Here is a 13,829-nt window from a genome sequence, read left to right on the forward strand (position 1 = left end):
TACCTCACAGCACGAAGAACAGTTGACTCTTTGTCATTGGACAGCCCATCACGTCCAATCAAATCACTTGGACTTCACTTGTAGGCAGTTTTGCCAACTGGCTGACCCCTTATTTTTGTGGTCAATACAACCAAATTACTTTGAACTTTGATTAACTGAATTTCAAAGACTCATTCTCCTGTCATAACTTTATCCCTTCTCATTTTCCCACTTTGTTATAGTGACTAACAATATTTACTTAATCACATATGAATATGCATTAAGACACTAGGAAAAATACTTTTCCATTCCCTGGGGTTAAGCACTTCTCCACTTCCTAGGTGGGCTGAGGGCATAAGTAACCAAACAAGATATACTTAAAATTCATTATTTCTGGGATTCTTCTAGTCTGTTTACCGACTTTTTTTTTTTTTTTTTTTTTCATTTCGGTCTTGACACAGAGACCAGTGTGTACTAACTGTCTACTTTTTATATTTGGGTGAGTACCTGGAAGTGGTATGTGGTAGAAGAAAAGGATGAGGTGAAGAGAACATAAGCACATTGTTAACGTCAAAACCAGCTCTCTCCTCTCCTCCATTTTACCCCAAGTAAGAAGATTTCTGGTTCAAATACTTCTGGTTCATGCTGTATTCCCTTCTAAATTACTTTAAAAAATGCACTCAGTGTCTTCATTCCCCTCTCAATACATCTCCCTTGTGTTAGCTATGATACTGCTGCTGCTGCTGCTGTTAAGTCGCTTCAGTCGTGTCCGATTCTGTGCGACCCAAGAGATGGAGATATGATACTGACCTCTTTTCTCAATCATTTCTCTGTTATACATCTCCAACTTCCCACTATCTTTGCTGATTTTATTCTCTATGATGCTTTCAAACTACACGACACCAAAGCATATATGAGCATTAGTCTATCAATGAACATTTTTATGAGCTTCCTGAGCCCCAGACTAAAGAATGCTCAACTCTATACGCTACTCAGGGTCCTTTGACGAAGACCTAAGTATTCTGGTTTTCCACATGACTCGACTTTCCATTTATATGAATTCTCCCATACATAGGGCTTCCCTGGTGGCTCAGACAGTAAGCATCTGCCTGCAGTACAGGAGACCTGGGTTCAGTCCCTGGGTTGGGAAGATCCCCTGTAGGCGGGCATGGCAACTGACTCCAGTATTCTTGCCTGGAGAATCCCCATGGACAGAGGAGCCTGCCTGGTGGGGTGCAGTCTATGCGGTGGCAAAGAGTCGGACATGACAGAATGACTAAGCACATCCCACATATGTGAATACAGTTTACAAATATCAGAACACAGCTTTATAACAATGTTCAGTTCTTAATGGGGCAGACATTGCAGTTTAAATTTTTGACATTGATATTCTATTGATAGACCCTTGAAAAATAGCATTATTCCATCTCTCTTCCTCTTATGCTACATACTGCAGAACTGTCCACAAAAGAAGGTCTTAAGGTCAAAGTGGAATCAGTTATGGATCTTACTAAAGCTAAAAGTAAAGGTATCTTGATGTAGTTACAGTTGTTACTGATTATTTCAGTGATGAGTAGAAGGAACTGTTGTTTCTCCAATTTTGTGAATAATAGTTTTGTCACTGAACAGAAGGCACAATGCGTGGCTAGACTGTGTCTTGTAGCATTTGCAAATACTTTCAATCTTCCTCAATGTGCAAGCCACATGTTTGTTTTCAGCTGGCTGAGTCATAAGGCAGAGAGTTTAGAGAAAGTAGAAGAGAAAGAAAATCAACTAAGCATTCATTAGAAGGTATAACAAAAGGTTTTCCCCCGCCCCCACCAAGGCAGTGTCATGTGTGTTTAAAAGAAAATAAAGTGTACACATTGCTATTCTAGTTGCTTTATTCTGACAATTTTTTAAGTCTGCTGGAGTACATTTGATTAAAAAAATGAACTTCATTCAGCCATAAATTTTGATAATGAGTTAACCAACTGACACTCATTGAGTGCTCATGTGTGCAAATCACCATTACAGTATACTACACTTCACAGTATCACAAGATTCAAGAAATTTGTAAATCAAATGTATATTCAACTTCTGGTGGGAAATATGTAAAAATGGAAAATGGCCATCTCACACATTGAAAACATCTAAAGTTGCAAAGTCCAACGAAAGGAGTTATTCAATTAAATATTAATAATCATAAAGAAAAACTATAGTGAATGAAAGAGCTGATGAATGATATGTTTAGCTTGTTTTCTTCCCCCACTGCTTGAAGTGGGGGAAGTTTCAACAAAGCTCAGTCAGCCCCACCGTGCAACTGGGTAGGGGAAGTTTCCAAAAGGAAAATACAGTTGTTGTGACCAGAAAATTCCAGTGATGTGAAAGTAAATGGAATTACTTGGATATTCACAAAAGTCAGTGGTTTTAAAAGAGGGAAAACGCTTTAGAAAGGATTTGGGTTAATCCTTGAATCCTGCATATAACTAAGTCAGGAAAAGTAAGTCAGCTGTCCAAAGATACACAGCTTTTTATGTAAATACCAGGATTAGAAGCTAGAGTATTTTATCCAAGATTCAGGAAAAATTTCCTACCCTTCCATTAAGGGCCACTCTGGTCTGCCACTCTGACAGTCTGAACTCTACGGCAGAGTTCTTCCCTCAGCACTGTGTGGTCAAACCCTCGTGGTTGTGGGCTTCTTTCCTGGGGAATGAGCTCGTCCTGGGTGAATACAGAGCATTCTTCTGATGACAGATAATTACACTCTCTCCCTTCCTGCTTCTCCTATAATTTGGCCTGTCCATCCAAATTATATACACCTGTTTCTTCTTTTTATTCCTTCTCTTAGTGGGTTTGGGGAATTGAATAGTTTAAGTTCTGCAGTAAGTTCATAAAATGATAGACAGAGATGCCTCTAAACTTCATACAGAGGGATAGCATGGCTGACCTGCCATCCATGGGATTTGCCCTTGAACTTTTATCTTCATCATATAAGTAAGACATTTGGCAATATCAGAAAGTTTCCACCTGACACCTGTTTGTGATCAAGGATGGTGTGTGGTCAGGGTTATAGCAAATCTAGCTTGACTGAGTAACAGCCAAATCAATCACCTTGGATTCAGAATCACTAGATCTGATTAGCTAAGAGAACCATCCTACCTTTGCCTTAGTGTCAGTCAGGGCTCTTGGGTAGAAAACAATAGAAACTGACTGACCACACTCAGCCACAAAGGAATGCAGTGGAAAAATGAAAGGAAAAGCTGAAGAATCAGGTCTTTGAAGATACTGGCCTAAAACAGCTTAAGGGGAATCTGGGTAGCAAGAACTCACAGGAACTTTCTTTACTAGCATGAAGAGTGGGCTCCAACATTTCTGACCTTTGTGTACTTCTGCTCAAGAGGTGAATTCTACAGGGATGGTTTGATGAGCCAAGCTTGAATCTCATGTCCACCGCTTGACGTGGTGAACTTGAAGTTCTGCACTGGTATCATCAATGCAACTGGGTAGGGGAAGTTTCTAAAAGGAAAACACAGTTGTTCTAACCAGAAAAAAAGTGAAGTGGATGTTCGGAAGTCAAATCAGCAGAGGTTCACGACACAACCAAAATGTGGTGGTTAAACATCAAGAGGTAGAGGCCATGAGTGATAGGTGAATATTGAAGTATACCTTGACAATGGCCCAAATAATGATGAAACCAGCGAAAAGGTTAATAAAACCTGGTTCCAAGTCTAGTTTAAATCAAGCCGTTAATTTTGATTTTTCCTTTGAAATGCTTCCAGCAATGCCCAAACCCTGAGTGGCATATGAGCCACTGGTCCACTAAACATCTCTTTCCAGTCAGTGTTACCTACCTCCTCCTCACATCCTCCTACTAATTCTCCCCTGGCCACCCTCATTCCTTTGTCTTCACCCAGATCTGGAGCCCAAGACTGTTTCTTCAGCAACCACTTTGTTTAGCTTGGAAGATCAATTAAACACCACAGGATTCTTCACTGACTTTTCAACATTTAACAAATGGTTAAGCTTTTTTTTTTTTTTTTTTTGATTCAAACCTCATTAGACATACAAAGAGAAAGAAGCAGATGAAATGCTTATTTGAAATTGCCTTCTGAGTGCTCTCTGAGGCAGAATTTGCTCTAGTCCCCTTTGCTGAAACTTCCTGAGAAACACTGTGGAAATGAAAGATGGTTCTTCACTTCCAAAGTACAAATCAGGCCGGCATTTTGAAAGAGACAGGTTTATTCATCACTTCAGTGTTAGCTGGCTTTGCTCCCTGTAAAATTTTACTTTTGGTTATTAAAATATTCACTGTAGGAAATAAATTTGTAATCCATTTCTCATATTACCTACACACAGAAAAACAAAATTTGATATCTTGGGGTTTATTTGCTGAAGGCGCTTCCCATAAAAGCAAGGGGTGTGCATTGGGAAATGTGTCTGGTTAACTCCTTATGGATAAATTAGTCACAACCTTTCCTCCGCCCACCCCATCCCCCCTTTCCCGACTCTCGCCCCCAGCACCCTCTCCACCTCCCAACTTCCCGCCTCTCCAGGGCTGGTGACCTAATAGCATTTTTCTTCATGCATATTTTGGCGTCGCCCCACGGCCTGGCTGCCTTTGCCTGTCTGAGTCTTTTGAAATTCCTGCATGTTCGCCCCAGATTAAGCCGAGTGTGTCTCAGGATGTGTGTTCCGTTTTGTTCTTTCCCCTTAACGCTCCCTGTGCAACGTGTCTGGGGGGAGGAGGACAAGCCGGGGAGGGGAGGGGAGAGGAGGGGAGGGGAGGGAGGGGCAGCGGCGAGGAGCTGTCCGCCTTGCACGTTTCCAATCACATTACGTGAACAAATAGCAGAGGGGCGGCCGGGCCAGAACGGCTTGTGTAACTTTGCAAATGTGCCAGAAAGTTTAAAAATCTCTCCTCCTTCCTTCACTCCAGACACTGCCCGTTCGCCGGGGCCGCCACGCCGCTCCCCGTCGCCTTCCAGAAGGACTGAGAAAGAGAAGAGAGGAGAGTGCCACGTCTCACCAGCCGCCTTTACGGCAGAGGGTCTGCAGCCCACCCTAGGCATTGCTTGGTAGGGACTGAGATACCCGGGCGCCCAGCCCGCCTCCTCGGTTGAAGAGTTCTCCCCTCCCTCACGTGACTTGAGCCCCGTTTTTTTTCCCTCCCCCCCTCCGAGCTACGTCTTCCCGGAGTGGGGACAGTCCAGGAAAGGGAGCAATGCGCTTCGCCTGGACCGCACTCCTCGGGTCGCTGCAGCTCTGCGCGCTCGTGCGCTGCGCCCCGCCGGCCGCCAGCCACCGGCAGACCCCTCGCGAACAGGCGGCGGCTCCCGGCGCCTGGCGCCAGAAGATCCAATGGGAGAACAACGGGCAGGTGTTCAGCCTGCTGAGCCTGGGCTCGCAGTACCAGCCGCAACGGCGACGGGACCCCGGCGCCACCGCCCCGGGGGCCGCCAACGCCACCGCCCCGCAGATGCGCACACCAATCCTGCTGCTCCGCAACAACCGCACCGCGGCGGCGCGAGTGCGGACGGCCGGCCCCTCTGCAGCCGCAGCCGGCCGCCCCAGGCCCGTCGCCCGCCACTGGTTCCAAGCTGGCTACTCGACGTCTGGGGCCCACGAGGCTGGGACCTCGCGCGCTGATAACCAGACGGCACCGGGAGAGGTCCCGACGCTCAGTAACCTGCGACCGCCTAACCGCGTGGACGTGGACGGCATGGTGGGCGACGACCCGTACAACCCCTATAAGTACACCGACGACAACCCCTATTACAACTATTACGACACGTACGAAAGGCCCAGGCCTGGGAGCAGGTACCGGCCCGGATACGGCACCGGCTACTTCCAGTATGGTAAGCACCCCCAGCCTCCGCTAACCCCCGCGCACCGTCACCCCAGCTCCGCGTCTCCCCGACGTGGCTGCCTGGGCGCGGCAGGCCTTGGTCAGTGCAGATCCCATCCCTCCCCCTGCGCCGGCCGAGGCAGCCCTGGAATTTGGTGCAAACCGCGCGCGCCTGGCCCCTCCTGCTTCGTTTCCACTTTACTTTGCAGCCCCGGGCGTCCCCATTCTTCTGCTACCCGCAGCCCAACACCGCAGCCCAGTTGACTTAAGGGTGAGGAGTAAGGCACTTGGAGGGACCCGGAGCCAGGGTGGGGGCCGCTAAATTGTCTCACTGCTTTGCCCATCCCCTGCTGACGTTTAGGTCTTCCGGACCTGGTGCCCGATCCCTACTACATCCAGGCTTCCACATACGTGCAAAAGATGGCCATGTACAACCTGAGATGCGCTGCGGAGGAAAACTGCTTGGCCAGGTACCAGCTGGGATCTCCTCGGCCTAGCTCCCCCGTCTTGGTTCCAGGGGGCTCCTCAGGTGCTTGATCCTGACCACTCTTGTTCTGTGCAGACAAGGGTTAGGAAGTGGAACGTGATCTCTCGGGCATGCTGACCTGGGTGGAAAATTAAAATATGGAAGATTTCTGTCGGTTCTGACTTTCAAACCGTGGCATAAATCAGCGAGATTAAGCAAACCCTTAGCCTGGAGAGTGGAGGTCTCCTATTCTTTTTCCAAGATCCTTAAACTTTGGAGCCAACTGTTTCCAATGACGTTCTATTAAACTACTATACCGTGGAAAAAATACTGTAATAGAAGAGCTTGTTAAAACCCCCTCAAAACATCGGGGGCCACTTGGCCAGTGTGTCACCCCTCCGTTGGATGTGGTTGTTTTCTTCTTTTGTTTGAAGTCACAATTAACTTAGTTGCTTTGGCATTACTTTAGCCAGAATAAGATCAGGAGCAAGAGCTTTGCTTTTGCATTAGTACTAAAATAAAATCTTAGCAGTTTGGGCAATGAAATTCCCTGAGTTTGCTGCTGGGAAACCAGCAGAGGGAGTAAAAGATGTTTTGATAAGACACACAATTTCTTTAAATGTAAAATAAGGTTTTCGATAGAATTTGAATATATATTCACACAAAATATTTTACAAGACAGAAATGTTTATTTATTGTGTCAATTTCTTTCACCTCCTTTATAACTGTCAGGCTAAAAGAAGAGAAGAAATCCAAGCTCATCATTTACATTCTACTAGAGTCTTGCATCACACACCATTGCATTCCCTATGGTAGTCTTACAGTAATGCCATTGTTTTAAAGTTACTAAATTATTTATCTTATCTGGGTATACTCTTTCAGGGTTATTTCCCCAATTTACATCTTCTTTAACTGGGTGAGGAAAAAATGTATGCAAAATGCTCTAGTCTTTTGGAACTGATAACCTCGTTGGGAGAAGAGGGCAGTGAACTCTTGGAAGGTTTTGCTTGTAGTTATATTAGTTTAGTTCGTATTCTGTGAAAATCATAATGTTTCTCTTTGTAAAATCACAGCTCAGCATACAGGGCAGATGTCAGAGATTATGATCACAGGGTGCTGCTAAGATTTCCCCAGAGAGTGAAAAACCAAGGGACATCTGATTTCCTACCAAGTCGACCAAGATATTCCTGGGAATGGCACAGTTGTCACCAGTAAGTGGATGGGACTCTTGGGTACTTTTGAGTTGCTTTTTCACTTTACAGGTGATTCTTTTTATGTTTTTTAAGAGTTAACTTTTTGCTGTAGTAGGGTATAGCTGATTAACAATGTTGTGACAGTTTCAGGTAAATAGCGAAGGGACTCAGCCATACATATACATATATCTATTCTCCCCCCAAAACCCCTCCTATCCAGGCTGCCACATACTATTGAGCAGAGTTCCATGTGCTATACAATAGGTCCTTGCTGGTCATCCATTTTAAATATAGCAGTGTGTACATGACCATCCCAAACTCCCTAACTATCCCTTCTTCTCCTGGCAACTGTAAGTTCATTTTCTAAATTACAGGTGATTCTTGATATGATAAATTCTTACACAAAGGAAGAAAATTGCTGTTATTTATACTTAGAATTTCTCTATATAATTTGACATAATCAAGGAAATTCATCTTTAGGATAATACATCAGTTACTATATATTGTTATCTTTTAAACTGGAAACTCTTTTAAGCCCAGCTTATTAAAACTGTCGATAAGATTACATCAGTTAGCTTCACTAGAATTTTGTCCCAGTGTACTATAGGTAGGGCTTTCCTGGTGGTCAGTGGTAAAGAATCTACCTCCAATGCAGGAGACTTGGGCTCAATCCCTGAGTTGTTAAGATTCCCTGGAGAAAGAAATGGCAACCCACTCCAGTATTCTTGCTTGGGAAATCCCATGGACAGAGGAGCCTGGTGGGTTGCAGTCCTTGGGGTCGCAAAGAGTTGGACTTGTCTTAGCAACTACACCACCACCACCAATTCTACAGTATGACTTGGTAACTTGCTTAGGTGTTCATTGCCAGGAAATCCTGTTTTATGGTCTTAAAATTTCTACAGTTTGAGCCATTACTTTTTGTTCTCTTCTTATGTGAGAAAATGAACAGTTCAGCACCTTCACTTAAATGAAATGAAAAAAAAAAAGTGAGCAACTACTTTGCTGCTGAAGTAGATTTATGAATAAAAGTTTATACTAGTTAAATAAGAATGGTGGATAAAACATGCTTTTATTTCTCCTTTGCATTTTAGTATGGATTAAATGTGTGAGAATACAATTTTTAAAAATTTCACAGAAACCTCCCAAGAGAAAACTGCTCTTCTCTTTTGGAATGAAACATCAGTAGTAGCAGCCAAAGGAGATATACTAGAGAACATATGACAAGTTTCACTTAAACAAAGATAATTTACTATCTCTATTTAATCTTCTAAGATAAAACAGGGTGAAATAAAAAAGCAGAATACTCAAAATAAGTCTTTTTTCCCACATACCAAAGCTAAAGCCTTACCATTTTGATAAATTTTTGTCCTGGAAAAAAAAATCTAGCATGGATCGAGCTTTAAGAAGCTCAACTTGATCCCAATTTTGATGCAAAAACAAATGTGGGAAGCAGTGTGTGTGGGGGGGTCATCTAGAATCCTCACTGCTGTCTCTGTATGTTACTGACTGCTGTTTCTGTGTCATATGGGACATCAGACATTACCACAGCATGGATGAATTCAGCCACTATGACCTGCTTGATGCCAGCACCCAGAGGAGAGTGGCTGAGGGCCACAAGGCGAGCTTCTGTCTTGAGGACACGTCGTGTGACTACGGCTACCACAGGCGGTTTGCGTGCACTGCCCACACACAGGTAGGACGGCGACCTGGAATCAGGAGCCCATATGCTTCAGAGAGAAAGCAGCCACCTGTTTGCTTTCCTCCTGCCATCTTTGTGAAAAACTGTTTTACTCAGGGGGTCATCTAGTCCAAACGGTCAATTATTGGGAAAAGGAAAGTGACGGCTTGATGATCCAAATTACTTTTAAAAAGTATTCCATCAACACAGAAGGTCACGGTGTATACTTGCTATGTTCCACAATGAAGAGCAATAGTCTATTATCTGAAAAGATCGGAAGAGTTTCCCATTTTTGCACTCATCCTGTATTCTTTAACTCAACTGGTAAGTAACTATAGAAGAGAGATGTTTTGTCACCTGCAAAACTCTCTCTCCATCTGAGCTAAAAATAGAATGGTGGTTGGGGTTAGCAAAAGGACAGAAATAAGTTTCTTAAAAAGCACTTTAAAAAATGTCTCTTTTAATCATGCAGAGAAGAGCAGAACGACAGTTTCTTTCTCCATGCATATATATTTAAACCTACGGTATAATTGATGTCAGATGTCCTTTGGATGGATTTTTAAAAATAGTGCTGTCCTAAGCAGTTTGTATGTCTTATAATGGGAAAATGTGTGTCAGTTAAAAGCCGTGCCAGTATTTCCATAAGAAACCCTAATTTGTAAAAGGACATTATAATTTTACTCCAGCGGAAATCTTGGCAGGGAGTAGTGAATATACGTAACTCAGGGCACAGAGGATCAGCAGCTGGCATCTTGGGAAGCAAATTCCAGGGCTGTGGCAGGAAGCTTTCTGGTGACCTAAATATTATCATTCCTTCTTTCTCTGGGCTTTAAACATCATAGCAATTGGAAGGCGAAAGGTTCAGTTCCTCTCACCCTGGGGCAGCGCTTACTCTAAGAAAAAGATGTAACCTCACATTACACGTATGTTTGTGTAAAGATTCCCTTTTCACCCAGTGATCCCTAAGTCCCACAGCACCTGCCAGTGCAGGGTACCTTGAGATTACTCTCTTCACTTAGAAGAGGCACTCTGAACAGCTCAATGCTCAAATATTTGAATCTAAGACTATAGGCAGCATGTGACTCCCCCAACTCCTTGGCTGGTGACCCTACTTCATTTTATGTGGTAGCTTTCTTATTAATTATCCTCCATTCTATATCCTATTTAACCACTATTCACTAGATCTTACACTGCAAATGACTAATGTATTTGTGTTTTTCACTACACTGGTTGTCTCTTGAACATGGGCTTCCTTTAAAGGGAAAAATTTTCTTCACAAAGCCCCAGTGTTGACTTAGTTATATTATGGCCCTTTAAAATGCATCCAAATATAAAACTAGATATAACTTCTTTATATTTATACTCTCATATAAATTCTTGGACTTCCCTTCCCTCAGCTGGGTAAAGAATCCACATGCAATGTGAGAGATCTGGGTTCGATCTGTAAGTTGAGAAGATCCCCTGCAGAAGGGAAAGGCTACCCATTTCAGTATTCTGGCCTGGAGAATTCCATGGACTGTATAATCCATGGGGTTGCAAAGAATTTGCGTATTAAATCTATATGAAGCTAGAAATTACATTAACCTCATTCATTTATGTAATAGCTCAGTTCAGTTCAGTCGCTCAGCCGTGTCCGACTCTTTGAGACCCCATGAATTGCAGCACACCAGGCCTCCCTGTCCATCACCAATTCCCGGAGTTCACTCAAACTCACAGCCATCGAGTTGGTGATGCCATCCAGCCATCTCATCCTCTGTCGTCCCCTTCTCCTCCTGCCCCCAATCCTTCCCAGCATCAGAGTCTTTTCCAATGAGTCAACTCTTCGCATGAAGTAGCCAAAGTACTGGAGTTTCAGTTTTAGCATCATTCCTTCCAAAGAACACCCAGGACTGATCTCCTTTAGAATGGACTGGTTGGATCTCTTTGCAATAGTTATGTTTGGCTAAAACCAAATAGTTAATTTATATAGTCTTGGCTGTGGTTCTACATTTTTTAAGTTTTTAAAGTTTGAATACAGGAAATGCCTGTTTGCTTACTGCCCTGAAAACCCCCCTTTTTTTGTTTGCCAGTTCAAATAATCAAAACTTATACTTAAATTCTGCCATGTGAGTAAGGTAGAGTGCCAATGTCAGCATTCTTTAAAGTGCTCTTGTTCACTTGAAGGTAAGATAAGCATTATTTAAACCAGTCTTAAATAGGTATCTAATTTGGTGAATCCCTTACAGGGCCATGAAGGTGGTACTAGTAGGAGAAGTAGCAACGATAATAGGTAACACTGAGTATATACTCTGTGCCAGTATAAGAATTATGTGCTGGAAATCAGAAACTGAAAATTCTTCACAATATATTGACTACGCAGCATAAGGTTAATGAATGATTACAGGTTGGCACGGACCCGCGTGGGAAAACAGTTCTCATTGCAGTGGCACAGGTCCTTTCTGAGTCTGGCCTGTCTGTACTGTTGTGTACTGTATGAGAATACAGAGCCCCTCCGTTCTTCCCAAATCGAGGCCCAGGCAAACCAGCACTGGTCCAGCATGCTCCAGACGATTCTGCCCTCTCTGGTGGCCAAGGTGATCTTAAGCACCAAACAATATTGAGTTTAAATGACTGCAGCCTATTCTTTTAAATTTACTTTGACTAGTATTAGAATGAAAATACAACAGTGAAAATTTCTGATAAAAAACCAGTGGAATCAAGAATATACCTATGGATTCCAATTTGAGCAAATTTCTCCAGACTAACTTGCTGGAGGGCAAGAACCATATCTTAGTGGTGTTTTTCTCCTCTCAGCCACTAGAAGGCACTCATTTACTACTGAAGTGAGTATCTGAGCAAGTAGAGTTGACGTGGCATTCATCCCTTTAACACAACAACAAAATATTCATTGATGATGTGAGAAAGATTACAGCGTGGTGGTTACAAACAGGGACCTTGGACCCCAAATGCCTAAACTCAAAGCCAGCTCAGCCACTTACCAGCTATTTATTCTTGGATGAGCTATCTGACCTTATACAGCCTTAGTTTCTTCATTCATAAAATGCGTTAATACTACCTTCTCCCTTGTGTAGTTGTGAAAATTAAATTTATATATATATATATAAAACATGCTTAAAATTGCTCCTGGCACATAATACATACTTCGTAAGTGTTAACTATTCAAAAATGCAATAAGACTCCATCCTTAGGGAGCTTACAATCTCTAGTAGATTCATTCTTAATATAGAGAATAGAAGGATAAACAGCATAAAATGTATACACAAATTGAGTATCATGGGCTTTCAGAGTATAGCAAGGTAATTTCCAAGAACAGAAATTGGAGAGAGTTCCACTGATAGGACGACATTTGAGCTAAATTGATTATTATGTGGCCTTTATTCCTGAACTGGTAATATTCAAGGATTTTGGTGGAGGCCTATTTTGTCACTTAAGATTGTATTTATCACTAGTGATTTATTACACTTTTAAGCAAGATGTACTACTACTTATATTAGTCCTGTATTTTTTTTAGCTGGAGGTGCTATAAGGCTGAGTAATATATACTTCTCAAAGGAGATGCAATATAAGTATAGTTTTATGTCAAACTCTTGTAAGTACTAAATTAAAATTTAATTTGCAAATAATAAGCATATTCTTTAGCACACTCTAACCATATACCATCCTTTTAATTGTTGAATTTTATTTGTTTCAGGGCTTGAGTCCTGGCTGCTATGATACCTATAATGCAGACATAGACTGCCAATGGATTGATATCACTGATGTCAAACCTGGAAACTATATTCTCAAGGTAGAGAACTTTGAATATATACCCATAATGTATTTCAATTGCAACTCAGTGGGCTTATTCTCTGGAGTCAAATGTTAAATATTCATGGTCCTGCAAGCAATTATACTTCTTCTAGAACTACTTCTAAACTAACCTAGATATATTTTAAAAATTCTTATTTGAAAGAACTTTATGGAAAAAGATCCAGCCTCCTTCAAAAACTCCAGACTTGACCACATGCCTAACTTACACCCTCTTCCTTGCCTGATTTAGTTGAATTATGCTGCCTCTATTTTAGCCTCCATCCTGGAAAGAGGAAAAAAATTAACCAGTAAACACTGCTGATGAAATCTGAAACACGGATGATGTTTGTTTTGCCTAGGTCAGTGTGAATCCCAGCTATTTGGTGCCTGAGTCAGACTATTCCAATAATGTCGTCCGCTGTGAAATTCGCTACACAGGACATCACGCATATGCCTCGGGCTGCACAATTTCACCGTGAGTCCCATTTGCCTAGCTAAGTAATTCTCTTGATGATAAGTTTTAATTCATTGACAGGCATTCTACACATACATCTGTTTTCACTACTACTGCAGCTTCCTGGTAAAATAGGTCAAAGGTAGAAAATGATAGAGAGTCTGCACTATCATATAATTGGAGCTGATCCTTTTTTGATAATGCTAGAAAACAGAGTCACAGATTTGATCCCTGGAAGATCCCCTGGAGAAGGGAATGGCAACCCATTCCAGTATTCTTGACTGGGAGATCCAATGGACAGAGGAGCCTGGTGAGCTATATAGGCCACAGGATTACAAAAGAGATGTATACAACTTAGGGACTAAACAAAAACAACAAGAGAATGGAGGAGGAGATATGCTCAGGTTTTTAATCACCATGAAACTTAGCTTTTAAGACAAGAC

The 13,829-nt window shown here is 42.5% G+C and overlaps 1 protein-coding gene across 1 annotated transcript; it reads left to right on the plus strand.

Annotated features, from left to right (window-relative positions):
• The first annotated feature begins 4,931 nt into the window (after positions 1-4,931).
• On the plus strand, positions 4,932-13,411 carry LOX (lysyl oxidase). Its single transcript, XM_068979788.1, has 6 exons — positions 4,932-5,816; positions 6,168-6,276; positions 7,346-7,483; positions 9,002-9,158; positions 12,835-12,930; positions 13,292-13,411. Exons 1-6 carry the CDS (start codon positions 5,183-5,185, stop codon positions 13,409-13,411), a joined length of 1,254 nt encoding a protein of 417 aa, XP_068835889.1. The 5' UTR covers positions 4,932-5,182.
• Positions 13,412-13,829: the final 418 nt, after the last annotated feature.

Source organism: Capricornis sumatraensis, chromosome 9, assembly GCF_032405125.1.
Source record: "Capricornis sumatraensis isolate serow.1 chromosome 9, serow.2, whole genome shotgun sequence".
NCBI classification, from domain to species: domain Eukaryota; kingdom Metazoa; phylum Chordata; class Mammalia; order Artiodactyla; family Bovidae; genus Capricornis; species Capricornis sumatraensis.

What these genes read in the sequence shown, in the direction of transcription:
- LOX (XM_068979788.1), top strand. Translation starts at nt 5,183, where the DNA reads ATGCGCTTCGCCTGGACCGCACTCCTCGGGTCGCTGCAGCTCTGCGCG. An exon ending in GAGGAAAACTGCTTGGCCAG is followed by an intron (nt 6,277 to 7,345) that starts GTACCAGCTGGG and finishes GTAAAATCACAG; the next exon opens with CTCAGCATACAGGGCAGATG. An exon ending in GAATGGCACAGTTGTCACCA is followed by an intron (nt 7,484 to 9,001) that starts GTAAGTGGATGG and finishes ATGGGACATCAG; the next exon opens with ACATTACCACAGCATGGATG.